The sequence below is a fragment of the Sceloporus occidentalis genome, unplaced genomic scaffold, assembly GCF_023333645.1.
Source record: "Sceloporus occidentalis isolate IW3139 unplaced genomic scaffold, rSceOcc1.0.p SCAF_213, whole genome shotgun sequence".
Lineage (NCBI taxonomy): Eukaryota > Metazoa > Chordata > Lepidosauria > Squamata > Phrynosomatidae > Sceloporus > Sceloporus occidentalis.
The window spans coordinates 588,410-614,416 of NW_028317193.1; the positions used below are offsets into that span (position 1 = coordinate 588,410).

The 26,007-nt window shown below is 41.5% G+C and overlaps 1 protein-coding gene across 2 annotated transcripts in view; it reads right to left on the bottom strand.

The window, feature by feature from the left end:
* LOC149277487 (serine/threonine-protein kinase SMG1-like) overlaps positions 1 to 25,261 on the bottom strand; it is a 38,402-nt gene extending 13,141 nt beyond the window's left edge. For both annotated transcript variants that reach the window (XM_089502823.1, XM_089502821.1), the window contains exons 1-41: positions 25,182 to 25,261; positions 20,694 to 20,857; positions 19,643 to 19,795; positions 19,031 to 19,167; positions 18,505 to 18,563; positions 17,640 to 17,853; positions 17,105 to 17,230; positions 16,626 to 16,698; positions 16,061 to 16,158; positions 15,559 to 15,732; positions 15,053 to 15,277; positions 14,705 to 14,806; positions 14,088 to 14,357; positions 13,768 to 13,898; positions 13,040 to 13,201; positions 12,463 to 12,581; positions 12,016 to 12,103; positions 11,703 to 11,804; positions 10,964 to 11,104; positions 10,358 to 10,557; positions 9,886 to 10,082; positions 9,608 to 9,769; positions 9,029 to 9,183; positions 8,399 to 8,538; positions 8,120 to 8,318; positions 7,727 to 7,836; positions 7,273 to 7,420; positions 6,491 to 6,650; positions 6,117 to 6,237; positions 5,770 to 6,018; positions 5,354 to 5,638; positions 4,827 to 4,971; positions 4,432 to 4,570; positions 3,845 to 4,075; positions 3,052 to 3,229; positions 2,743 to 2,904; positions 2,314 to 2,534; positions 1,850 to 2,004; positions 1,065 to 1,287; positions 522 to 768; positions 170 to 399 (exon numbers count right to left, since the gene is read on the bottom strand). In XM_089502823.1, the coding sequence (XP_089358949.1) occupies positions 170 to 399; positions 522 to 768; positions 1,065 to 1,287; positions 1,850 to 2,004; positions 2,314 to 2,534; positions 2,743 to 2,904; positions 3,052 to 3,229; positions 3,845 to 4,075; positions 4,432 to 4,570; positions 4,827 to 4,971; positions 5,354 to 5,638; positions 5,770 to 6,018; positions 6,117 to 6,237; positions 6,491 to 6,650; positions 7,273 to 7,420; positions 7,727 to 7,836; positions 8,120 to 8,318; positions 8,399 to 8,538; positions 9,029 to 9,183; positions 9,608 to 9,769; positions 9,886 to 10,082; positions 10,358 to 10,557; positions 10,964 to 11,104; positions 11,703 to 11,804; positions 12,016 to 12,103; positions 12,463 to 12,581; positions 13,040 to 13,201; positions 13,768 to 13,898; positions 14,088 to 14,357; positions 14,705 to 14,806; positions 15,053 to 15,277; positions 15,559 to 15,732; positions 16,061 to 16,158; positions 16,626 to 16,698; positions 17,105 to 17,230; positions 17,640 to 17,853; positions 18,505 to 18,563; positions 19,031 to 19,167; positions 19,643 to 19,795; positions 20,694 to 20,857; positions 25,182 to 25,261 (6,675 nt within the window). The remainder of the gene's footprint in view (positions 1 to 169; positions 400 to 521; positions 769 to 1,064; positions 1,288 to 1,849; positions 2,005 to 2,313; positions 2,535 to 2,742; positions 2,905 to 3,051; positions 3,230 to 3,844; positions 4,076 to 4,431; positions 4,571 to 4,826; positions 4,972 to 5,353; positions 5,639 to 5,769; positions 6,019 to 6,116; positions 6,238 to 6,490; positions 6,651 to 7,272; positions 7,421 to 7,726; positions 7,837 to 8,119; positions 8,319 to 8,398; positions 8,539 to 9,028; positions 9,184 to 9,607; positions 9,770 to 9,885; positions 10,083 to 10,357; positions 10,558 to 10,963; positions 11,105 to 11,702; positions 11,805 to 12,015; positions 12,104 to 12,462; positions 12,582 to 13,039; positions 13,202 to 13,767; positions 13,899 to 14,087; positions 14,358 to 14,704; positions 14,807 to 15,052; positions 15,278 to 15,558; positions 15,733 to 16,060; positions 16,159 to 16,625; positions 16,699 to 17,104; positions 17,231 to 17,639; positions 17,854 to 18,504; positions 18,564 to 19,030; positions 19,168 to 19,642; positions 19,796 to 20,693; positions 20,858 to 25,181) is intronic.
* Between the last annotated feature and the right edge of the window lie 746 nt (positions 25,262 to 26,007).

Below are 26,007 nucleotides of genomic sequence, written 5' to 3' on the forward strand. Positions count from 1 at the left end.
TATTAATGTCTATTTACGTTTTGGACACTAGGTGCTGCTTTTAGAGCTTCACTCGAGTACCCCTGTATCCATGCCTGTCTGCTTGCACTTTTATCTAAGTAAAGATGCGCAGATCTGGAAAGATCTCCCCTGAAAATGGTGCTCTAGGCAAGTGGAATGATCAAATTACCTTCTGTGCTTGCAACGCTGCCTCCCTTTGCTGCCACCGTTTGTAAAGTCCAAACAGAGGAGTGGCTCCATCAACCCACTGAATAAGCCCAGAGCGAGTGCCCAGCGGCGTGACCGAATAGTGCCTGGCGTGAAAATGTGGCGACTCTTGGCAGTTTATGGTGGCAAACATGGTGTTCACGATAGACAGAAACTGCATAATCCTTTCATCAAGGTGCAAGTCTTCTAATCCTAAGCAAGGAAAGCACAACCGGACATTAAGCATTAAGTGCTGAGATCACGTACAGTGTTTATTTGATGACGAAACAAGACAGAATTAGACATTTTTTATGGATTTACAGCTGACTTTTTACCTTTGAACAGATAGGGGTAGCTTTTGCCGTCAGAGCCCATGAAGATGAACTTTTTGGGTTTTGTTTTGGTAGGCAGTATAGTTATAGTACTCCCCACGCTGTGAATTGTCACGGTGTCTCTGTCAGATACCTCCCCTGGAAGAGCAATTTCCGTGTTGGTCATGGTGGCGAGGCACGGACTGATTTCTTCCAGGCGTAGCAAGTAACTGGCTCGCTTCTGTGCTCGCTGTTGTAGGCTTAACATAACCTGAATTAAAAAACAAACATGAATCGAGATAGAAGTTTAAAAGGTAGTATTTTATAAACTAAAGAGGCTTTCCACCGTATGGAGCTTAGAACATATCATCCATAGGACTGCTGAATACTCTAACCCTTCCTGGAAGCAAACGTTTGCCCTAATGCCACTTACAAAAATATCAAAATGACAAAGCGTTTATCATAATCAGAAAAGTGTTGCATTTAAAGCTCATGTCCATAGCAACTTAAAGTTCAGTGTTTAGACACCAAAGTCTACACCGTTTATACAGTAACGCCTTAACATACCTGTTTGAATGGCATCCAGCTATTCCCAGGATTGGCAGGGTTTGATGGATTTCTGAGTTTTTCCAAGGCATTTTCAATGGCCTCTCCATAGTTGTCTTGAAACCACTTTTCGTGCGGAGTTTCTGCAGGAGCGGAAGTGATGCTACAGACATGCTCCAGGGCAAACACGATGGGCTTCATCAGTGCCGTGTGCTTCTCACGCATAATTGCCGTCTTCTCCTCTCTGGTTAGGGGAACACAGTATTAGACTTATAGTCACACACATACACAAGTAACCAACAACTCAAAAAAGCAAATCGTTTGGTGTGAATTGCCTAAATCATTTTCATGTCTAAGGTATTGAGATTTGTTATTTCCCTTTAAAAATATACGGATCTAGAATTGGTGTAGATTTTATTCCCAGGACAAAATGTCTAATCAAGTATTGCAAAGCATAATCTGGGAATCGACACGCTGTAGATTCCTGTATTATCTGACGTTGCATCTAGGTAAAGCTGCAATAACAATCTCTAGATATCCTCCTTTGCAAATATGTGCCCCAAAACAGGAGGATTGCCCTGAGCACCAGGGAAATTTATCCCCAAATGTAAAACATTCATGTTGATGCAACGGCTGCAAATCACAAGTGTATAATCAGCTTAAAAGATGCATATCGGCAAACCCTCGATGCTATATCCCTAAGTTTTCCTGAATGTCACAACATTTACATATGTAAGATGAATAGATTTGTGTTTAGGTACAGGATATGAAAATGTTTTTTTTATATCAAACTTTTAAGCACATACTTGCGAAGGGTGTTGTTGCTCTGCACTCTCTTCACTTCGTCTTCCAATTGCTGTATACGCCGGAGAACATACATGTGCTGCTGTAATAAGACCCCAAGCCACAGCTCATCCCAAAGTACAGTGACCCGTCTCAGCTCAGCCACCAGCATCTGAACCTGTATAACACACAATGTGTCAATAAAATGGTCACACGGTTCCTACAGTAAGAAAACTTTTTTTTTTTCATGAAAAAAAACAACTGATTGGCTCCTTGGAATCTAGTTATTCTCCCCCTTACATTAGAACTTTAATGTATCCATATGCTTTATTTTCAACAAACAGGACATGGGTATCAAACCTAGTTCCCCATACTTAATAAAAAGCATGCTAGAAGATTTTTCCTTTGCTGTCGAAAACTTCACTATCATCAGAGGTAGATAATACTCGGTACCATAGTTATGGACAGATGTCTTATCCCAACTGACCTGCAGCACCATTGTGGGGTTGGCAGAAGACAGCTTGTCCACAATTTTGCTGTAACAATCCTGCATCATGGCTTGGTTCTCATTGAGGGCATTCTTTGGTTGTTCATCCCTGTTGCTCTCTTGTGAAGCTGGAAGGCTTCCATCTTCACATTCACCTCCCATCAACTCATCATCCTGGATATTACCAAATAACGTGGGGATTGCCGAGGACAACTTGGTTCCTGTGTTCCAAACAAAAGTGTCAGAAATTACACAGCTGCCATGGACATACACAGGTGATGCTATATGAAAGGTAGAAGAATGGTACTTTGCCTATCTACATACATCTATTTCCAAAATATCCCCTGATAATGGTCCATGATAATGTCACAGACTGTTACTTGGTAGTTCAAGGTGTTTGTTAAAAGACAGGCTGAGCTGGCCACTCACCTGAGGACTGCGACTCATTGCTAAGGGAGATGCTCCCAACAATAGCAGGATACAGGATGAGATACGGAGAGTCGTGGGCCACACGACACAGCAAGTTACAGATGCTCTGGCGAACGTATACTTCGGGATGATTGAGACGAGAGAACAGCTGAGGGATTATACCTAGGAGACAGAAAATAACCAGCAACTGAAATTATTTTACTGCAATATTTACATAGATATTCAGATTTTGGCAACATTGGGAAAATGCATGCCCTGTATGAGAAATAGAGAATCTGGATTTTCAAGCATAGGGGGGTCTTGGTTTACCTCTCCATGGAGCGGTGGGCGTGGTCTCCAGACCCTGCTCCAGATACTGCCGAAGTTCTCCAGCATGTTTGACGAGGAGCCTTAGCAGCCGTAACGTCGCCATCACAATGACATCATCACTGCTTTGCTTGGAAGAGTTATTCAAGTGTATTCTGGGGTCATCTTCATCAAGACAAACCTGCACGTAATAAATTTATGAGCAACCTGAATGACTGCCTCTACAGGATAATGTAAATCTCAACCTGCACCCCTTCATGACAAAGGACGTAATACGCCCTCAAATCTCATACGTTTGCGCCGAAAGATGTACTACTACGTCCTTTTGCTTTAAGCACTGGCAGGGATTTCGCCTGGGTCCCCCTTCTAGCTAGGGCCAAATTTATGGCCACAAGTTTAGCGATTTAATGTAAGAGCTTTCACATTATGGGGATTTAAATGCCTGAAATTCTGTTCAGGCATCCCCTTGCAGTGACATCATCGCTGCTGTCACATGGGATCCCCTCGCAGTCATGGAGACCCTGAGGTGTCCACACAGAGCAGATTGGGTCTCCAAGCATGTTTCCCTGCTTCTGATCCAACCTGTTTGTGTGATGAGAGCAGAGCTCCGTCATAACATCACAAGCCATTCTCCAATTTAAAGAGAGATCCATGGGGTCAACCTGTACCACCATGTACCACTCCCCTAAAAAAATACAAATTTATTAAAAAAACTGCCCTTCACAATTTTTTTAAATGCACATTTTCTAGTTTTCTAATACAGACACAATCGAGACCCATTGCTTAGACTACACACCCGTCCAGCGTTCAGTTTCAGGAAGGTGAAATACGCGCTGCAGGATAATTTGTACAGGCTGAAGATTCTGTCCACAACTTTCCGCCACAGTCTGATGAGTCCATCCGAAGCGGCTTCATCCAGGTCTACCAGCCACGGGCAGCTTGACAACAGCTGTCGCCAGATGACATCTACAGTGTCGTTTTCATCACTATCCTCATTCTCAGCGATTTGAAGGGACATATCTTCATCCTGTCAACAGTAAACACAGCCTTATTATGTGGAGATGCGCATCAGAAAACAGCCCGTATACAAGGAAGGTTTATGGATTTGACAGGAGCCAAATTAGAGCAATTCACAATTGGAAAAAGAACGTAACGGCTTTACCAGGGTAACCATCTTCATACAAATGAAGAGTTCCTTGCATAAGAATTGTTCTAGAAACTCCACCGGACATCAACATAAAATACAAAAGCATATCTGGCTCACAAAGTGGTTCCTATTAATTAGTTAAAATACATTTTCATAACAAAAAGAAAATTCTCGGAATGCTTTGATACTCCCATTTATTTTTTGATTTTGTTTTAACTATTCAACGCTTAACACACCTGGATTCCAGCAGGCCGGCACATCGCTTGCCCAAGAATACTGTATATTTTTTCCTTGTCTTCTTCGGAAACATTGTCTGGTAGCAGGCTCTGTACTTCAGCTTTCTCCCTCAGTAATAATTTCACACCTTCCCCTTGACTGTAAACAATAAAAAGGGTAATTTTAATACAATATATTATATATTTTATACATATATTGTATATTTTATACAAAGCCCAATTTTCTTGTTGTGCCTTTGGTGCCTGCCATGACAAAGAAAACCTTTTAAAACCTTGCGCCAGGATCACAATTTATTCACGATGTTCAGAGTATCGACCACAAGGACCATTTTTTTTGGGGGGGGGGGTACAGACAAACGGTATCGAGAATACAGGCCTGGTGTTGGCATACTTACCTAGCATTATCCACCACTTTCCTTCCCCACCTGTAAGCCCAACTAGCCAGAGACGCCCAGGACTTGGCTACATCGGGGGCTTGTACAGAAGATAAGTGATACAGTTGGCCCAGTACAAAGTCAGGCTCTCCCACACCGATGCTCACTAAACACAAACAAAATACAGTGGAAATGTTAAACACATCACAAGATGTTTAAACTGGTGGTCAACATAAGCTATAAAGACAAGGCTTTTGAGTTGAACACACACCCATGCCAAGTTACTAATTTAAAGTGCACTCAGAACACAATGTAGGTTAGGGGTCCCTACAACTGGAAACACTTTCTTTGAAATATTTAAGCTTATTTAAAAAGGTTAGAAATCCTGCACAATAACAGTATTTGTGGAATTATATGGCCGTTAAAGTAATGATTGGTGGATGAACGGTCAAACCTTTTCTATGGTCAGAATGAAGTATGATGGCAAACCTTAACACAGACACCAAAGTGTGCATTCAAACCAAGATGTCAGAAAGTGATGGTTTCACCTGTAGATTCACTTTCGATCCGCGGATACTCCTCTTCCGTGGCATTTACAGGAGGTAGGTCGATCAACACGTGCACGTTTTTAGCTAATGCAGAAAGTCCGGTGATATTGGATTGCTGTCGTGCTCGGTAGACTTGCTTCATCTGCCCGGAAATCTCTTTCCAGTCAGCTTGGATCCATTTGGAAAGCGTAAGGATGGACTTTGCCACGGCGTACTCCGCTTTTGCCGATTTACAAAAGGAAATGGCGCAAGAACTCAACATTTCCATGGCGTGGTTAGACTGGCCTGGTCGGAAGGAATAAAAAAAAATATGCAAATAAGACAAAGTTCAACCAGAAACTGAGAACAACTGATTTAAACTCAAAATATCATTAATATACACTTATCAGTTATATATTATATTGGCTTACACTGACCTGCTGCATAGAGCAGTTTAGCCTTTTCAATATCAAGTTCGGGCCCCCATTTCTCATCCATTTGTCCATGGAGAGAAAGCTTTTTGAAGTGATTGACTAAATCCTGCGCGCCGGTAACTTGCGTAAGGTGGATGTCGCTGCACTGGGCTAGTAATCTGGCAGCAAGGGTTACATTTCCACGCTTGCGGGCACACTTGGCCGCTGTTAACCCCAACTCCATTAGGTGACTTTTTACTGACAAGGTTTGATCTAGAGAGAAAAAAATAAAAATAAAGTCAATGTTTAGAATCTATAAAAAAAAACAAACAAAAAAACAAAAAACCATCACACGAGTCACACAAATCTACCTTTGAGTTTATCGGTCAGATGGTTCTGGAACGCGGTGTATCTCAGGGCATGAATCCACGGTCTCACATCCTGCTGTTTGCAGGAACGCAAAGCTTCACTGTAAAGAGGGATCAGGCAATCCTGTGAAAGAAGGGGTAGACGGTTAAAGCAAATAAACTAAGGTTTAGAGATTTATACATCTGAACTCATCTGAACCTAGAGAAAGTTTTAGGTTTACTTCTAAATAGATATGGCATATAGCCCCATACTGTACTCCAGCTGTGGGTGGAATCTGGCCCTCAGAGGTCTCTGACATTCAGCTTGTTTGAATATATATATATATATATATATATATATATATATATACACCCATCCTCACTACATAACCACGTACCTCTGATGACAGCTTACTGGACACCGTGCTCTCTAATGCAGACGAGCAGTATAACTGCAGCGCTCCCAGTAATGGCAAACATTGGGATATGGTCACTGTAGAAAGCCTGATGGGTCCCATCGCTATCCGTGCTGTCTGCTTCAGGTACTTTGCAAGATGTCTGCAACAAAAGGCTTTCGTTAATCACATGTCGATTATGCTTCATTTCATGCTTTCTAGCATCCTTTTATAAACTATGCGTCTTTCAAGCGTTCCCGACAAACATTAACCCAGTTGTTTGGTAAACTAAAGCGTTGCCACAGATTGGTGCTGCACAGTTGGGGGGCCATTTAAATCCTTAATCACAATATCAGCTGCCGCAAGGTCACTGTAGACTTTGGACCAGTAGCTTTAAGTTATTACTTGTCCAGGATTGGGGTTAAGGTACGTGCAGACAATGGAGGAAAGATAGGCTTTTAACTCATGTAAGGACTAAAGGGCTTCCAGCACTTCCACTATTTTGTTTTCATGCATAATTAGTTTAATCACGCAAATGATATACTTTCAGGATAAATAGGGCTGCTTTTTTTTTTTTTTTTTTTTTTTTAAAATAAGCTCTATGTATATACAACAAATTAGCAAAAATCAATGTGAAGCAGAGGGCGGCAGCAATCCCAATGGCATAAGTGCCTCCTATCTTTTGCTGCTGGTCTGCCTGGGTCTTTGGCCGGTCTTGCCAAGGCGTAGTATTGCGTCCTCCCATCCGTATGGGGTTCATGCCCAAAATGGAATCTTTCACATACTCCACTGTGAGGTGCCATTTTTGTTCTTGATCCTCTTCACCGACAGCAAAATTCAAATACACTGAACTTCTCAGCAGCTGAACCTCGATACATTTCTGGAGTTCCCTGGGATCAGGGCTAAGGAAACTGGGGAGAAGCTTCTTCATATCTGTAAAAAAAATAAAAAAATGGCAACAATTAATAAGGACCTCATAACGGTTAGTCCAAATCTGTGTTTGTGCAGCTATTGGAAGCTTACGAGTCCCATCGTTTACAGGCAGCATAGTAAGGACAGGTGTCTATAGATCTACAACATCAGTAAGTTCAATTTGGCTACAACAAGTCCAAATTCTGTCCAAAGACCTGCTGAAAAGTGCCAAAGCATGCTGAATTTTGAACCCCTCGTGACACCTGTGCTTAAAGTAAGTTAAAGCATATTGAAAATTATTAATATCGTTGTGTTGAAGAGATTTACCTATTTTTTCTTTCGATCCTCCAGAAACAAAATTTAAGTTTTCACCTGGTAGTAATTCCAGTTGCTCGGTGCATTCTAGGAACTCTACAGACTCAAAACTGCTTAGAGCTCTAATAAGAGACAAGAGTGGAATATGTATACAGAAAAAAAGAAAACAAATTTCACAGGAAGCCATTGACGTCACTATTAAAAAAGGCAATTTACAACATTTTGATGTAAACTATTTCTAGGTGAAAACTGTGGGGCTACGTGCTTTTGGGAAGCTATAATGAAATGACTTGCTGTCATTTAGCATAATACACAATGCTATGCTAGGCTCCTTTGTCCCAAGGTAGGGCTTAGGGGAGATGTGAATAAATGTGCTACAATTTCTATGCTTGAAACAAGACTCACTTTATGTAGTTGAAGTCTGCCTTTAGGTTTATAGAGGTGCCTGATGAACCCTTCAAGTTCTGCATGGTGTTCTGCCACTCCTGAACAGAAGCCCAGTCGGCAATAGAAATGTAGCATTCACACGCTTTGTTACCCAGGAAGCTGACCACTTCCGGCAGAGCATCACAGGGTTTGGTTAGAACAGTTTTCCGAGAATCACCTAAAATATATATAAAGATCATATCAATAATCAACCTCAGTCGTCTGGACCTTCCCAAGTGCACAGAACTGGATACGCACCATTCAAATGTTTTGGGCTCGCAGAGTTACCGCTGGAATTTGCCAGCTTCAAAACAGATTTATCGAACCCCGGGGTGCTGCAGTCTGTACCGGTCATGGCACACAAGTGTTCCTGAAACTCAACCGCTGCCTTCTCAAATCTAAGAAAGAAAGTAAAAATGATAAAAGCGCAAGCCTATTACACAAAAAGTAAAAAACTTCACACATCAAATTTTATAGGAGAAATGTCTTAACTGCAGACAATGGCCTGCTTTTTAATACATTACAAAATGCTGGCTGCACTATTTGCAATGTACAAAACCCATTGAAACACAGAAGACGGAAAAACTAAGTGGATCACACCAAGATTTAGAACTTTAGATTTAGTAGTTATATAAGCGCTACCGCCACAGGGCTTTGTATATTGCTGGAAAGTTTTTTTTTTGTTTTTTTTTTTTTAAAGAAATAGGTGCTTCGCTGCCCTACTATCTTAAGTTACATCCAAGTGCTAACAAAGAGCTTGAATTCAGCCATTATAGCCCCCCTGTTGGGCTCTCTGTTCCTTATGTTAATACTATAAGCAGGCTTGCATAATACCTTTACAATATGACCTTTAACATGTAATTTAATGAAGGCCACCAGAAAACCTACCTCCCATCAGCTTGCAAAGCAACAGAACTGATCCATGAGAGGCTTCTTCCAACAACAGCTGATGACCACACAGCAAGTCCCTGGATAGCTTCTGGGCACTGAAGTTCACACAGGGCTTCAACCACCATCATCACAGTCAACTCAAACTCAGTTCCCTAAAAATAAGACAATAGATTTATTGTGTACAATAGCAATAGGATCTGAACTGATCCTTAAGGTGCAATAATAGAGGAATAATCCACAAACATATTAAGGCGGCTGCAGCTATTGTATACACAAAGGGGAGGGAGGCATAACATGAAAAATTTTCATGCTATACAAATTAATGCATTGTTTTATTCTTACAGAACCATTAGACTGATAATGGTATATTATCATAATCCGATCACACAAGTCGAGTATGGTTCCATACAACAGTAATGCAAATCAGATCGTGCATTACTGCAGATCGAGGCAGAAAGAGCATGCCTCAAACATGCTTTTAAACTGTATGCGCGCCAGCCCCAAGTTGCAGTATGAATGTATTAATACTTAATTTGAGGACTGACACAGTGAAATTAATATGTTGAAGAGCATTACCTGATTTGCGCTGTTCTTCATTTCAGAAAGCAAGTCGAAGCCATGCCGGACTGTTACAGCAGGTTGGCCAGCCAGTAGCCCTACACGCATGATGGCAATTCTTATCCGTGTCAGCCAGTCCTGGCACGTTTGACGGTTGGTGTAGAAAAATGTTCTGATTACCTTTAACACAATAAAAAAATGTTAAAGATGCACAGACTCCTACACATTCCTGTGCAGTTAATGTATTGCTTGAAAAGAGTCTACTCAAATTTGAGGTTTTATCAAGCGGTACCAACCTTGGGTGGTGAGGTTAATGCATTGGCACATCCTTCATAAGCATTGTACATCAACTTGTCCAAGTTCTCCAGGTACTGCAGGAGAAGGACTAGCCTCATCTGGTTATTCCCATGCCCCTCATCGTTGTCTGCAGTAGTCCACTGAGCAACATCTTGATCCGGATTCAAAGTGTGCGCTGCCAGGCTTCGGATAATGCCTTCAGACAAAAAATTTAAATAATGATGCAGATATGGGGTCTTTATCAAAAGAAAGCTTAATAATGTAACTAAAAGTGGAAGAAATGCATTTAGGCCAAGGACTCTTGCATCTCAATTCTGCATATGTAAAACATTCTGATTTTAATGTATTTGTCTTATTATCTACCATTACCTAAAAATGTACATCAACACAACGCCACCAAGTATTCCACAACCCAACCGAATAGCTGCGCCTTCATTACGTTCAATCATATGCCGGTTATACCATTAGTACCTTCAATTGTTTGGAACGTGTCTTGGGCTCTTCCAAGGGGTGTCCTCAGCTTGGATAGTACCGTGAACTGAGCCGCTTCCCACGCTGCCCACTGCCACAGCAGAGCTTCTGTCCTTAGCAGGTTGCGAGGGACGGGCGAAACGTCACGCTTATCCAATCGTTGGCAGCTATAGAACAACCTCTCCAACCAATTATCCTTTCTAGAAATTAGATGGGTAGATGAAATCATGACAGTCGACAACTTAAAGAAACATTTTTGGTATTTCTGAAAACAGTGAGGAAAAAAGGCTAGTAATTTGCCCCAATAGCATGACTCAAATTTAGTAGGGGAAAATTTAGGGTTAAAGAGACATGAAGCTTATATTCTGTTTACTTTTCATAACAAGGTTGCAGCACAGAAAATGTGACTCAATGCTTCTTTTTTCATAGCATGCTCTGTAATATGCCATCTTACTCTAGGGAAACAAACTCAAGTGGGTAATTCTGGTAAAATGTTACACAAAGGACACAATCAGTTTTGCATGAAAGGCCTATGACGTCCTTTTGTGAGAGTGGGTTAAAACATAAGTTGGTCTTTAAACAAAGAGGGGAATAAACACAACATACCCAGTTCTATGAGAGCTCCCATACAGAATAAAACTCATGACATCAGAGAAGTCTTGTTGATGGAAAGTGTTGCTGGGAGATTTGCTCATATGGTTTCTTATGGCAGAGGAGATTTCTTGCATTTCTGTGTGGTCGGCGTTGCTGTTAACATTTAGAAAATAAATGCTAATAATTGTAAGAAGTGTACAGCTATCAGTTTTATCACGTTACATTCGTCAAATTCCAAAATAAAATGAACAGCATAAACACAGGAGGTGATTGAGTCACATAATTACATCATCCGATAAATGTAGACTGCGGAGCAGAAGCTCCCACTCAATCTGTTTTACCATACAGTATACTAAAGGAATCGCAATCCAGAGCATAACCACAGCCAGCAGGAACACTAGGCATAAAGCAATACCATGCAGCATGTGGAACGTATCGCCGTAAAGGGAATTCATTGCTTATTCATACATCACACATACTGCAGGGTTACATGTGCTTGACAGCAGCATGCTCAATGTGATACGGTTATGCTTTAATGGAAAAGGAAAGGTGCTGAAAGAGAGAAAGACGCATCCGCTGCTATACAGAAAGGAGATAACATTGGCATATACAAAACAAACTTTAAAGAATGTATGCAGTCAATGGGCTGTCTGCATAGGCAGGGTTGACATGTAGTCTTAAGCCACCTTACCTAAGGGTCCCTGACACGCAAGCCAGAATAACACAGCTACAACAAAAAGAAAAGCTGTACCTCAAGACAATATCGAGGGGGATCGACTTCAGAAGTTTTCCAAAAGCTTGTCTGACTCTTGTGCTGATGGACACAAGCTGAACACGACACACGTCCACACAGCTGGGTTTGGAAACATACAGGTTAATATGTTTCTGATGTTGACATAGGTAATCTTTGTGTAACATGAAGCACGTTGGTGACAAATTAGATGGGGGAAAAAAAATACCCTAAAAATATATACAAAAACAAAACATCTCTCGGACCCCCGTCTAATTTTCATAAAATTAGTATTTATTGCTTTAAGCTGCACATTCAGATAATTTCAGCTTACCGCTTCAAAAGGTCTTCTGGTAAAGAAGAGGACAACATATAGAGGCTGTTACAAGCCTGGAGGCTGATGGCCACATCTTCAGAAAGTGCTATTAGGAAACAAACAAGTATGGGTTCTACATTAAACTGCAACCCAAGGATAACTTTTGGGACTTCCCTTAGAGAATATCCATATAACCCAATTTCTACAATGCTTTATCAAGAGTTTTCAACAATGTGTGCATCTTTGAGAGAGTTTATTGGCAATAGATTGTGTGACAAGTCTTACACATACTAAAACTACAAATTTACTCAATTATTCAAGTTATTTGGCTGCAGTATTATACTAAGAGTAACAAGAGAAAAATAAAGCTTCACATTTCAAGATTTAAAATGTTTTAATTGCCAAGTAGATACAAACAGTGAGGTCATTATTAAAAGCAAAAAAAAAACCACAAGTGTGCCTTACTATTTGCCAGGAGTCCCTTGCAGAATGTGTAGAAAGGCGACAAGGCGAATAATGGTGCATACGTGTCGGATTTCTTCATCAAGGTAGCAACTTCCAAAGCCCATGTCATTAGGAGTTTCCTGGAGACAAAAATATGTTTAAGAAAAATACCTTAGCTCATCAAATCTATATTATAATAGTGAGCAGTTAAATGTAGTAACAGACGCTTTGAAGGCCAAGCTATTCACAACCATTGTGATAGATTTATATATAGGCTGGCAGACTTATGCCCCCACTGCTGGAACCACTAGGATCTTTATGCCCCCAATCAGTATCTTCTTAGAATGCATAGTGTTACTGGGTACATTCTACTACAAAGAACCCCAACCAGTATCATCTTAGAATGCAGAGTGTTACTGGGTACATTCTGCTACAAAGAACCCCAACCAAACAAATGAAGCTTAAATTAAGTAGCCCTTGCAGTGATATGAGTTGTTCTCCAGGATCTTTATGACAACCTCCTCCCCCACCGATGACAGAGTGGTGTAATAAATAAAGGGTTAACTAATAAAAACACGATTTGAGAACACTGTCTTACCTTGCATCTTGGCTGAGGTTATCTTTCTTGAGCAGTATCCCCACAAGGTTTAGGATGACCGAGAAATGTTTCTTTGTAGCAGTAGTAACTGTACTTATGACGGCTCCATCAAATAAAGAGGGTGACGAGGAACTGAGGCTGCTGGAAATGAAATGATCATGTCTGCAGGAAAGAGAAAGCAGAATACGATGGCATCGTATAAATAATAAAAGATAAAAAATGAGAAACACGCTCAGAAAAGTATGGATGGAAACTGAGGAGTGCTGCTTAACAATATCAGGTTTCTTGCTCAGGATGTAAGACACAGAATAAATTCACGGCCATCATGTCGCCAGCAGTCAACTGCCGTGTTCAAAGGGACAGGTCAAATGGCAGCAATGATCAGTTCACACACACACACACACACATAATATATATATATTATATACACATGCATATAATACTGATAAGTTGTACCTAGGAGCTTATATTTCACAATGTCTTCAAAAGATGGCTTTATTTAATTTGAAAGGACATGCAAGATAACCCTCAGATATTTAAAAGGTAGGTGTGGGGGGGTTATAGGGTTTCTTAGAAATGGCTACAAAAGGTTTAGCGATCAAACACCGATTCATATAACTATGTAAATACCTCTTCACACAACAGTGCATTTCTGTTCTATGTTGGTCATAACATGGATATAACATAAGTACTATATGTAGCATGTACCATACATAGATTTTCCTTACCTAGTACAGTGAGAATATAACGTGTAGAGAACAGCATACTGTACAGCTGGATAGTGGATGGCTATGTCATCATGGACAATCATTAAGTTCTTACTCAGCAATGCAAACACAGTGGGAGAAAGCGCCCACATCTGAAACACAATAATGAGAAAATTCTGTTAATCATAGAAAAAAAAAAAAAAGGTTAAATTAAAAAAAATAAATAAATCTGAAAACAGCCAAGTTAAGAAGACATACTTTATGCAGATCTGTAGCTACAGATTTATTTGCCTCAATATCTACTTTTTAAATATAGAGAAAGACTGAAAAGAAATACTTACGCCAATCAGTGAATTTTTTGCATTCCCAATGGTTGTCAAGACACTAAGGTCATATATAAAAACGAACTTTGCATTGTCCACGCTGAAAGTATGGTTCTTGAAAGCGTCGTGTTGGATTTCGCAACATGCCTCGGGAAGTTGTAAGCAATTCAAAAGGTTGTTCAAAGCGCATGTCATTTCTCCCAAAATCAATTTGTATGCGGTTTCCAGGACAGGGATGTTCTTGAGAGACAATACTGCTTGATATACGGTTTGTGCTGCTCCAATAACCTTCAAAACAAATAACATGGATACAGTTTAATTAAAGGACAATGAAATGTTGCGGTTGGACAAGTGTAATATAACATATATAATAATAGTAGAAACCTCAGCCTATCATACTATAAAAAAAAAAAAAAAAAAAATTAATTTGGGGCATAGTGACAATCTCAACAATTTAACAAAAATGCAGCTCAAACAAAAGTCCTTACAAAGATTTCCTACCTAGCAAATTGTGAAAACGCACTATATAATTTTAGCCAAAGGTTGTAGTTTCAAGAATAATGCAATAAAATGGCAAGAAGGTTCTTGGGCATGATAAAAAAAACCAAAAAAAAACATGGCTACCGATTCCTTACCTCTTTCTCTTTATGATACCGTAGTGCAAGCAGTTTGGAGTCTGGGACAAACAGCCTCTCCACAAACGTTGCTGGTAGTTTTGTGTTAATCTGTTCAACAATCTGAGGATGAGAAAGTTGTTAGAGAGACCTGCACCTCCACCGTCACAGTTTAACTCCACAGAGAGACATTCTGATATCTGTTTATTAGGATCCAGCAAAGTACAGTTATTATATTTGTGGGATTTTTTTCTTTATTTATTTAACTTTTTTCACCACAACATGGAGCAAATATATTCTGTATCCTCATTCTCGTAAAACATAATTGTACAGTTAGTTAACCCATGAAAGTACTGCTTGGGGGCTTACCAAGGTAAGCAGGTGCAGCACCGAGATGATGTAATCGGTGCAGGACATGTGGCAGTTCTCCAGCTGATCCAAGCCATATGTAATGACCATCTCACAGTGAATCGCCATGCTGGGGTCCATGCTGCCCAGCAGAACACCAACACACTCATTGGCAGCCGTTAGCACAGTTTCTGAAGAGAACACCTGGTTGGCAGCGGTCACACATCTCATTACACGATAAAGGATCTGCAGAAATAGAATTTGCCCACATTTCAACTTTAAAGAACTCGTTGCGACACCTATTGTGCAAAACATCACTTTCTGTAAGAGTGTTCGAGACTGAACAATTTTCACCGATAAGATTAATCTAACACTGCATGCGCGGATCTACAGAGGACAGAGATGCTTTATAAAATTAACTAGTAGGCTACTTAATTTAGACCTATATGGCATTAACTGAGCTTGCAACTAGAGAGATTCCCAACTAGCGTGACAAAGGACAACCATGAAGAACAAAAACAACTTACATCTGTAACGTAAGCTTCAGTGATGGGGGGTCCCCGGATTGGGCTGAAACGCTCCCCAATACTACGTACAACAGTACTAAAAACTCTAAGCAAAGCCGCCAGCTTTGGTAAAGAAACAGATGGAGGAGGAATATCTTCATCAACTGACTCTCCTGAGGCCACATTGCCCAGGTCCTAAGGAGGGAATTGAAAAGATATGTTAGAAAGATATTTTTCAAAGAATTTCAGCCATGTTAGTACCCTGGTATAAAAAAAAAAAGATTAATTTATACTGCATAAAAAAATCAGCAGGTTTCAGGGGCATATCATAATTGTTAAATCCATTAAGAGAAAAAATAAATATTTTCCGATGTGTTTCATATGACTCGGAGGCAAAAGTGTCAGAAAGCACAATGACCATTTTTTGTCTGATTTAGAATACATAGATATTTTGAAGCAACAATCTTTTTATTTTATGGATAGAAAACACACATTGTATGTACAGACAACACAAATCTATTACCTCTGCATAAGCTTCCATGTCTTCCAAGAACTGTCCCAAGAGAGTAGTGGAGAAAGCTAGATCTGCGACCCAGAAGGGCTCCAAGCTTTGTAGCCACCCTACAAACAAAACAGAAGTTTGAAACTTTTAGAGCCTTTATAAAAAATACAAATTTGTGGAGAAATTTGTGTACCAACATCATAGACGCAAGCAATGAAATCAAATACAGATTTCTGTGGATTTCTGAGTATGGTGGTTGTCTGAATTCATACAAACACCCCCCACACACACACATTAAGAGATCTTCATACTTTAGACTTCAGTTCTGAAGATACAGCAAATTAGTTGCCAGAGAGAGAATACATGAATTATTGTTACAAAGTGATGATTGATGTATCAGAAATTAAGGCATGGATAATTAATCAGAAAAGGCATGGACACCAGCCTTCACAATGGCCCAAGTATCCGGAATCAATGAACATTTGAGTAACAAGTTCTAACAAAAATGTTTCTTTTGAAATATGCCACTTTATTATACTAATCTGTTTTCTGGGCCTAGAAAATCTATTACCAATATGAATCTTACCTGACACTTGCTGTGTTAGTGATGGTTTCTGAGTATGATCTATGTGCCAACCAACCAAAATATCAACGGTATCCTACAACAAACAAAAATAGAACTCTGGTGTGCCTACTGGATAAACTTATCACCCCCCCCCTTAATATCATAAGGGCAGCAGAGACTTTCTTCATTAACCAACTTTATGCAGTTCTGTAGAAACTATCCCTTTAAGAAATGCTAAATAGTAAAACTTCTTGTTACATAGCTATGGCATAAAATAATTAATTAGCTCATTTAGTCTTCCCTTTTCCAATCACTCTATAAAGTATAATTTGATAGCATACACACCCCAGGTTTATACTTTTGCCCCTCAACTGAATATAGTAGCCATAAAATACAATGTTTTACCTATTGTTTTTTCAATTTTATAAAATACAATGTGTCTAGCGATACGAGAAGAACTCTGCTACAAGCTCCTTATATATGTGGCTCTTAATGCTTACCCTAAAATTAGTGCTGAAAATATGTGGGTAACATCGGGACACAAGCAAGATGCACTTCACGCATTGGCACAGCAGTTCAGGAGTATCCACGTTTTCCAATATAGACTGCAGACTGGTCATAACCAACTGAAAAACAAGCGATTTTAAACATTTTTAAAAAGAAAGAAAATACAAGAATTGTTCATTTAATTACATCCTCAGAAGCTGCTCATACGGTTCATCATACTTGGCATACTTCAGACTGGTACAGCTGATCAATTATAAAAAAGGGACAGCGAAGGGCTCAATTAATACTTTATCGTGAACGGGTCAAAACGCAATGGATTCAAACCCGAGGGAAACCTGAAAGTTTGAAGTGACCCCCATCTCCACATTCAGGGAACAGATCAGATGCTGTTATATCTATTATATTGTATATATCAACCACCTCTACACGCTGCCTAGGGGTCAATTCCAGGAAATCACATCATATGCCGACTTAGGGAAGAAAAAAACAACAATTTCCCTTTAAGAAGTATTCTGAAATAATGCCCACCTGCATTACTGATGAAAATGCCTTCTTTTCACCCACAGTTTCCAGAGCTTTGTAGGTGGCACATAAGAAGAGAAGTTTGACTTCATCCTTGGACGATGAACTAAATTTGTTAAAAACCCACTTAAAGATCTTCTCCGCTTCATAGCTCAGGGAAGCGCAGAGCAGGCCGAGGCACTGCGCCCCCTCTTGTCTCAATTCCTGAAGCAGCTTGCTACTGCAGAAAGAACGGCAAAAAGATACTCAGAATCAGGCACATCCACTGGATAAAAAAAATATTAGCAAGCAAAAAAATCATATGGACGCAAAACAAATCATAGGAAAACACTCTCCTGAATCCCACCTTCAATATTTACATTAATGTCCATCAACAAGACAAGTATTTTGAAGCCGATTCTCTGAAAGAAAGCCCCGGAGTCAGCTGCCAACCTTACAGTAAATCAGACACTAAGCCAAGAAGTCCTAACAAGCCTCTAAGGCGTTTATTCAGTATTCAGGCTGGCTACCAAAACACACGGCCACCTCCTGTAATCACACTACCATCGAGAGCACGTTGAGGTTTATTGGCAGGGCTTATGCACACGTCACACGTGGGAAACGTGCATTAGGTAGGTCTACCCAGCCTTTTGATTAATAGCAGCTGCCAGAACTTGGAACGGACCCACAGTAACAACCGTTCTGATCAGTGATGTAAAGTTTTAAAATTACTACAGCTTCTTAAGGATCGGTCTTGTTTTTAAAGAGAAATCCCTATTAAAAGTTCCCCAAAAAGTGACAACTTTTGATTTCTGATGGGGGCACATCACCTGTTTAATGGCACACACAAAGTCACAATTACTGCCTGCAAAAAAAAAAAACCAACCCATACCTTTCATTGAGCACATCATTAATAGCCGTCAGGATATTGTCAAGTTGCTTAACCAGCACCTACGAAAAGAGCATTGTTAATAAAGTATGGTCTGTACACATTCCAGTAACTCATTAGCACAAAAACACATCAATCTGGTATTCAGGTTTCATCATGTTGCTATTTTACCAAGTTAGAATGTTAAGATTAACACAATGTTCACTAAACTTTTTGGGTTTAATAGTAATAAAATCTGCTTCTTTCGTGTAATTATGTGAGGAACAATTGATGCCTGTCTAATAATTCTGTCAAATGGTCCTGTAGAGGTAGATAAAGATTACATCAATGTAGTTATTGCCAAGCATTTCTGCTCTGGCACCAGGTGAAAAAAGGCTCAGAGATCTTAATATTGAACAAATGTGTACAGGCTTCAGTTCTGGGACTTGGGCAGAGTCACAGCTCCACATACTGTAACCGTACCTATTGTTACCCACTGCCCCTATATGACCACAGGGGCAGTGATGATACAGAAAGGTTGGCTTCTTACCATTTTGTTTTCTGGCTGCTGAATAAATTCTTTCAGTTGCTTAACAGTTGCTAGTCTTCGGTCCCTGTCGTCTTCCCGGGTAATCCTCCGAAGAAGATTTGACAGTCGGGACTCATCAGAATAAGACAGCGAACGCTCTGTGAGAAGAGTACAAAAAAACTTGTAACGTGAAAACTTTAAAGGGGAACTGTTGCCAGGGGTTCGGCGTAAATATTAATTTAATGGTACTATAGTTTGTGCTTTTTTGTCAATGTAATTGTTTTGAAGACGTTCATTGGCCTCACATGGCGGCTTTTGCATTATCTGATCAAATGCCGTCATTTCTCCTCTCCAAACCCTCACAACGGTTGCCTGATCCAAAACAACCACAATCAGCAACTAAATACCGGAGAGATCTTAAATTATAAATCACACAGATCCTAAGGGCAGAATGTTAAGATGTCTTCCCCCATTGTATGTATGTATTATTTTGGCAGTCATTTCTAATAAATCACTTTGAAGGTACAGTCCATGTTTTCTAGGATTATCTCTAGTGCCTACACAATGACAGGAGTATAACGTACACGAACACTTATAACAATAAAACATACGGCACCCACAAATCCAACTTACCCTGGGATTTCCTCATATCTTTAGATCCTAAAGCACGGTTTCCATGCTGGACAGTGGTGAAATCAGGACTCACATTGTTAACCCTCAGCTCTTGCCCCAACGACTTCCGACCAAAAGCATTTTCTCCAGATCCTCCATTGATGCTGTAATTATCTAGATCAAAAGGAAACACAATTTACAGAGATGAGCAGAAGTGCACAGAAGTGTTCATTGCCTATTTTGCTACCTGCTGTTAAGACATCCAAATCTACCTGATCCACGTCCAAGCCTTATGATCAGGACATCCTATTATCGAGGCTATTTCACTTATCCATCACCGCCAAGCAAAATATTTCTGTACACCACGGGCATCAGAAAAAGTGTTTACATTATGACAACTTGTCTAATATTTATCCTCTGACGTACACTTCCTTCCTGTAGTAAAACCTGACATATGCATTTTGACAACCCTTGGTGGCCGTTCTTTGGACTCTCAGAAGATGCTTCTGGAGATCGTCACCTGTACTATAGGTGAGGGCGATGCAACAAGCACAGAAAGAACCTGCCCCCCTCCAATCTGCTAGGTACAAACCAGGCAACAAGTTATGAGCCCTACACAAGTACAACAGGTCGGCAAAGATTTATTCAATAAATTAAATTTCAAACTTAGGTGTGCCAGGTCAATGTTTCTGGTTCCAGCTTTAACAATTAAATAAAAGAATCCCAAGCGCCCAAGGACACATTTGTTTGCATAAAAATGGCATAAAGAGCACATCTCTAAGATGGGTTGATTGAGCAGGAAACACGACACCTGCTCCATTACATAGTACAGAAGGTTGAAAAAAGACCCAAGTCCATCAAGTTAAACCCTTCATCCAAACTTCAACACTTTGCATCTTCCATGCATTTGCAAGGTGGGGCAAACGATTAGACACGCTAAAGGGGGCACACAGCGATGCATTACAGTGCACATGAAGCTGTAGCAAACGAGGCCACCGGAGGATTTTTGTATGCGCTTGGACTATAGATCCCTATATGCACAAAAGCTAGAAGAAAGAAACGGCCTGCATACCTTCCTCTTCATTCTGCACGTCAGTATGGACCCGGATATCATCATGCTTTTGTCGAGCAACGCTGGCTGAACTTGTAGTATGTGATCCATAAGAGGCAGTACTGCCCCGGTCTCTGGAAGCAGAATATTTTAAATTGTCGTGGTCGGCTGAAGAACTTTCCGATCTGTAAGGAGTCAAATATAACAGTTACCAACAATCACACTCCAGTTCCGGGCAAATATAAAGAAACACATCCAAGACAAACCTGGGCTAGTAGGGAATTTTTTTTTACATGAGTAAATCAAAGCTCAAACTCCTTTGTGTTATGAGGCATTTCATACAGAAGGCACAGCTTGACAGGTAGTGGCTTCCAGGAAAGTGAACCAGCAGCATTAGAGAGCTAAACCCAGACAATCTGTAGATGGCACTCAAAGGGACAGAGGGGGCGACCGGTGAAGCACTGCTGTACAGGCCGGTATCTACGATCAGCGATGAGGACAGGGCCAAGCAGCTCCATAGAGCGACTCACAGAAACACTTTAAAGGGTACGTTGAGGCTTCATTTTATTTACAACTTTGTAAACACTACAGTCCCAGAGCTGGAGCGGAGGATCACTGTGTTAATCAGACAGGGGTGAAGGTGGATCTATTAGACGTGGCAGAATAATTAAACTGCTGTCACATGTGAAGGCTTGGGGGGGGATTTATTAAAGGTTCATAGAAACAACTGTGTTTCACTTCACAATAACGTGTGATATCTGAGAATCGCTCCAGTGAAACCAATGGTGGGGGGTTTCACTCACAAGGCAATACTATATTTCCTGACATATGACGAAAGTTTAATATCAAAGAAGAGATTCAAAGATGACGCGGTGTGAGCTTTTTAAAGGATTTAAGTACAGAAACCAAAGCTAGCAATCTAAAAAACACACCCCTGTGAAAAAGCATAGGGGACGGGGGCGTGTAATATACACGGGGACGGGTGCGTGTAATATACACGGGGACCGGGGCGTGTAATATACACGGGGACCGGGGCGTGTAATATACACGGGGACCGGGGCGTGTAATATACACGGGGACCGGGGCGTGTAATATACACGGGGACCGGGGCGTGTAATATACATGGGGACCGCACACTTCAGGTATTTTCCTTTAAAAGTCGGTAAATACTCAGCTGGTACACAGCAGGGGATCTGCAGATTTATTGTTGGTGTACAAGTCAATATTCTGCATTTACAAAGCCAGGGAACACGGCCTACTGAATGGCCAGAGGGACCCTTACTTTCGGGGGCCCGGTGACACGCACGGCTATTATATGTAACGTTAGTAATCGTAAGAATGCATTGCAGTTACAATATCCCAGTTAGACATTTTCTTATGTTGTTTCCTTGGCCGGGCACCAAACATTCTGAGCTCAAAGAAGAGACGCTGAAGGAGGAAAAGAGACAGCGGGATTTGGGTCACAGAAAGGGAATATTCCTCTGACATTAGAAGGAGAAAGAAAGAAAGAAAACGACCAACCCGCTTCACCCAAACAGCTACCAAAGGGGTAGATCGGTATTATTTATTACCTTCCTATCATAGTGAAACAGCCATGCATCATACCAGGGCCTAATAAGCACTTTCTACTGAAACCTCTTTCCGTTACTGGCTAACATACTGTTATATTCTAAAAGTAATATCGTTACTCCAAATATGTAAATCAAACACATGCAATCTCTACCCCCACCCGGAAGCTATAAGTGTAAAAAGCTCATTTTACTGAAACCTGTTGGTACGTGTACCGTCATACTACGGGAAAAAAGGAAAATCCACTTATGATTATTGTTTATAAAAGCCGTTGCGTTTGGCCTATTTATTAGAAAATAATTGACCGTACTTCCGGTATAGGATAATACTGCTACCCGCATTCACCCCAATACACAGCAGCTGATATCGCATTTAAAGCCCACGTCGTTTACTCTGCACTCGCTATCTCCGTTTTCCGTTTCAATTTCCAAACTGACACGTAAACACGATAATACAGACAAGTCACCTACGATATACCCACAGATTGTCTTCTTGCGGAACAGGTATCTGTCATTTCTATACAGACAGGCCTTCCCCGCGGAGGCGATTTATTGGTGGCCGGATGGGAGGGTTTCTGTCCTGGTCTCTCCCCACAGCCAGCGCATGCCGGGAAATCACCGGCCCTGCTTCTCTATCGGTATAATAAAGAGCCGAGAAACCCGCCACTTGGTCTCAATAATAAAGTGTTAAAAAATGTAAATGCCACAGTACTGGGGGGGGGGGGGACTTTAAAGTTGTAGTGCAAATCAGTTTGAACAATACAACAGCTAACAGCTCCCTCCTGTGTAACACGGAGACGACGTTTCACGACACGCAAAGCTTTGAACACAAATACCCAAAAACATGAGCTCTTCACCCAACCCATCGGTCTGTCGGTCTCTCAGTCCTAGTTTTGTCTTACTACCGACCTTCTTCAAGGTCTCATCTCATCACATGATTCCCAGCTCTCACACCCCTCTCCCCTACACATATATCTCACCCAAATTCTTTAACAAATAAAGCAACCTGGGACCTGGAATGGTGGAAATATCTGTCCCCAAGTCTGCGCTCCACGGCGTAAAGGACTATGCTGCAGATTATTCATTGAACGTGGAAAGGCGACATTGGCAGAAAATCTTATAATAACCCGTCACTCACTCACAGGCCACCAACACTCACTGTCTCCTATTCTATCAAACAAAGATAGGCCTTGGCTAGGCGTGGGTTAATATGCAGAGAGAACCAATTGCCATGGAAGAAGGACGTTAACTTTTATATTCCACACGGCACAAAATGAATACCTAGTCGCTGTAGTAGCGGGAGATTTATCTACCCCGTCAGTACTTATACGAATGAAGCGAAACAGGCCTTGATTGTAAACCCAAATCACGCAGCACCGAGTACACACACGGCGCAGGAACCAACAGTTTGAGACCACGCTGGCACCCGACATCAGTCCTCTCGTTGTGATGGACAAGCTGACCCCATAAGGCAAAACATCTCATAACTATGTTGCAATAAATTGTTGGCTACATTGAGAAATATTAAAAAAAGAAACACTATCACCAAGGACCAATTCCTCGTACGATGAAATCGTATACTGGAGCGCACTCCGGAGATCCCCCCCTTGTATTTGCTGCATCAGACCCTTTATTTTGACATTGCTTTTTTTTGGTTTATATTTCAGTGTATAAAAGTCTATTTAGATAACGTGGTTGCTCAGTGACTGGATCCACCTATCCAGCAGATCCATCACGTAGAAGTTTTTGTGCTCTTTGCCATTCAAACTATTGAAGCTGGAACAGCTTTTTACCCAAATCTCACAGACTTGCGAATGTCACAAAAAGTGACAAGCTGTATTTTAGTACAGAACATATTCTGTTTATAGAACGCCAACACATATGTATTTCAAAAGCCGAAGAGAAGGTCATTGATGTCCGGGAGCCCCGTATAGCCGAGCGGCATTACTGCCTGCTACTAGAAAAAAAATACATACATAACACATACAAGAACATGACGGCAGATCACACCCATTCGGCCCACTTTCCTAAAAACACTAATCAGTCCACGGTCTCGTCTTGGAACCAGGAGCCATATGCCTATCCCATGTATGTGTAAACGCCATAACTGTACTAGCCTCTGATAGGAGGCGGTTCCACTTATCCACTTCCTTTCGTTACCTCTAAACATCTGACCTCACCAGTTATAGATTATGACATCTTATTCTAACATTTCTCCGTCTTTAAAAATACCCCCCCCGTGCATCATAAATCCCTTAATGTATAGAAATGATCACATCTCTCTTTATTCTACCCTCCAAGCTATACATATAGATCCCTTACATGTATAATACACCACACACATGTACCATCATTGACTATACACACACACATGTACCACCCTTGACTGTACACAACACACACACCATCATTGACTGTACACACACACACGTATGTATGCAGACACTGCTCATCCAGCTGCTATGCTTGTGATTCAGATCACACTATAACAATCTATAATAAAAACACACGCAGGTTAATTGTATGTACAGAGAGGTCGCATGTGCCGTTGAGCAGTAGTATGTGAGCGGGGTTTTGTAGCCTATGGAGCGGCTGTTTGGTAGATTATTATTTATTGGTTTATGTAGCGCCACCATACTCCGCAGCGCTGTACAATGGGATAACGCAACAGCTTTCAGTATAGAGCTCAAAGAGACATGCAGCCATGACCCAGGGACAGTGTCCGGGGCTCAGCCACCGCTGATCACCACCCTGCAGGGGGAGGGTATGTCAAGCAGCTACTGCCCCTGACAGCTGAGGCCTGTGTGGTAGCGAGGTGCAGAGGGGAGGTCTCCGGCTAAGCCCAAGACCTGCTGACCGCTCTCCCCACAGTATCTGTGTTAAGCTCTCACACCCCCGTGCCCTCCCAGCGGGGTTGCCGAGGCCTAGGCCGCCAACTGACCTGGGTTGCCAGTCATTCCAGCTCCGCTGGTATTGCTTGGTGCTGCTGCTCAGCCGAGACCCCGGGGCTCTGCGGCTCATTACCTTCTCCGAGCCGGCATGGCCAGCAGCGGGAGACAGGGCCACACAGCGCGGGCGCACACGGTGAGCGGGGAGGCCGAGGTGGGGGTAGTGCTCGTTTCGGTTCCTGCTTCCTGAGGAGAAGGAGGAGGTGGCTCCGGATCTCTGTGTGAACTGCTCGCACAGGGTCTGGCGCCACAACCCCGCCCCTTGCCTACAGTTTCATGCTATGATTGGCTCGGCTGGCGGATACCCGCCTTCTCCACGGACGTTGGCCACTATTGGATGTTGCGAAGGCACACGCCCCCTTTCCTGGGCGCTCTCACTATGGGAGCTGCTGCCCTCTGATGGCTCATTGAGGGGATGCAAACACATGGACTCCTTACCCCCTCTAGTGAAAGCATGTAGGAACTTAACGAGCAGGTAAGTTTCTATACCTCCAAAGTGTCCCTATTAAACAGGAACAGTCCCTCTCCACCCCTGATGTCATTTTCTTCCTAGGAGCTCAGAACATTACCCTGACGTTCAGACATTATGTCATCAACACTTCAGCCAATGCACACACCAATACTGCCGATAATCAGGAATCTTACAGTTCCAATGTAACTGATTTGTTCCAAAAAGCAGCACCCTGAAACCGCGTATAACACCCTCCTCACCTCAATACTCTCTTCTATACTAGGAGTCCCAATTCCTCCACATTTTTCATTCCTTTATCCACTAAGGTTGGGTTCGGCAAGTTTATTTCTTCTGTTAACTAGGCAACT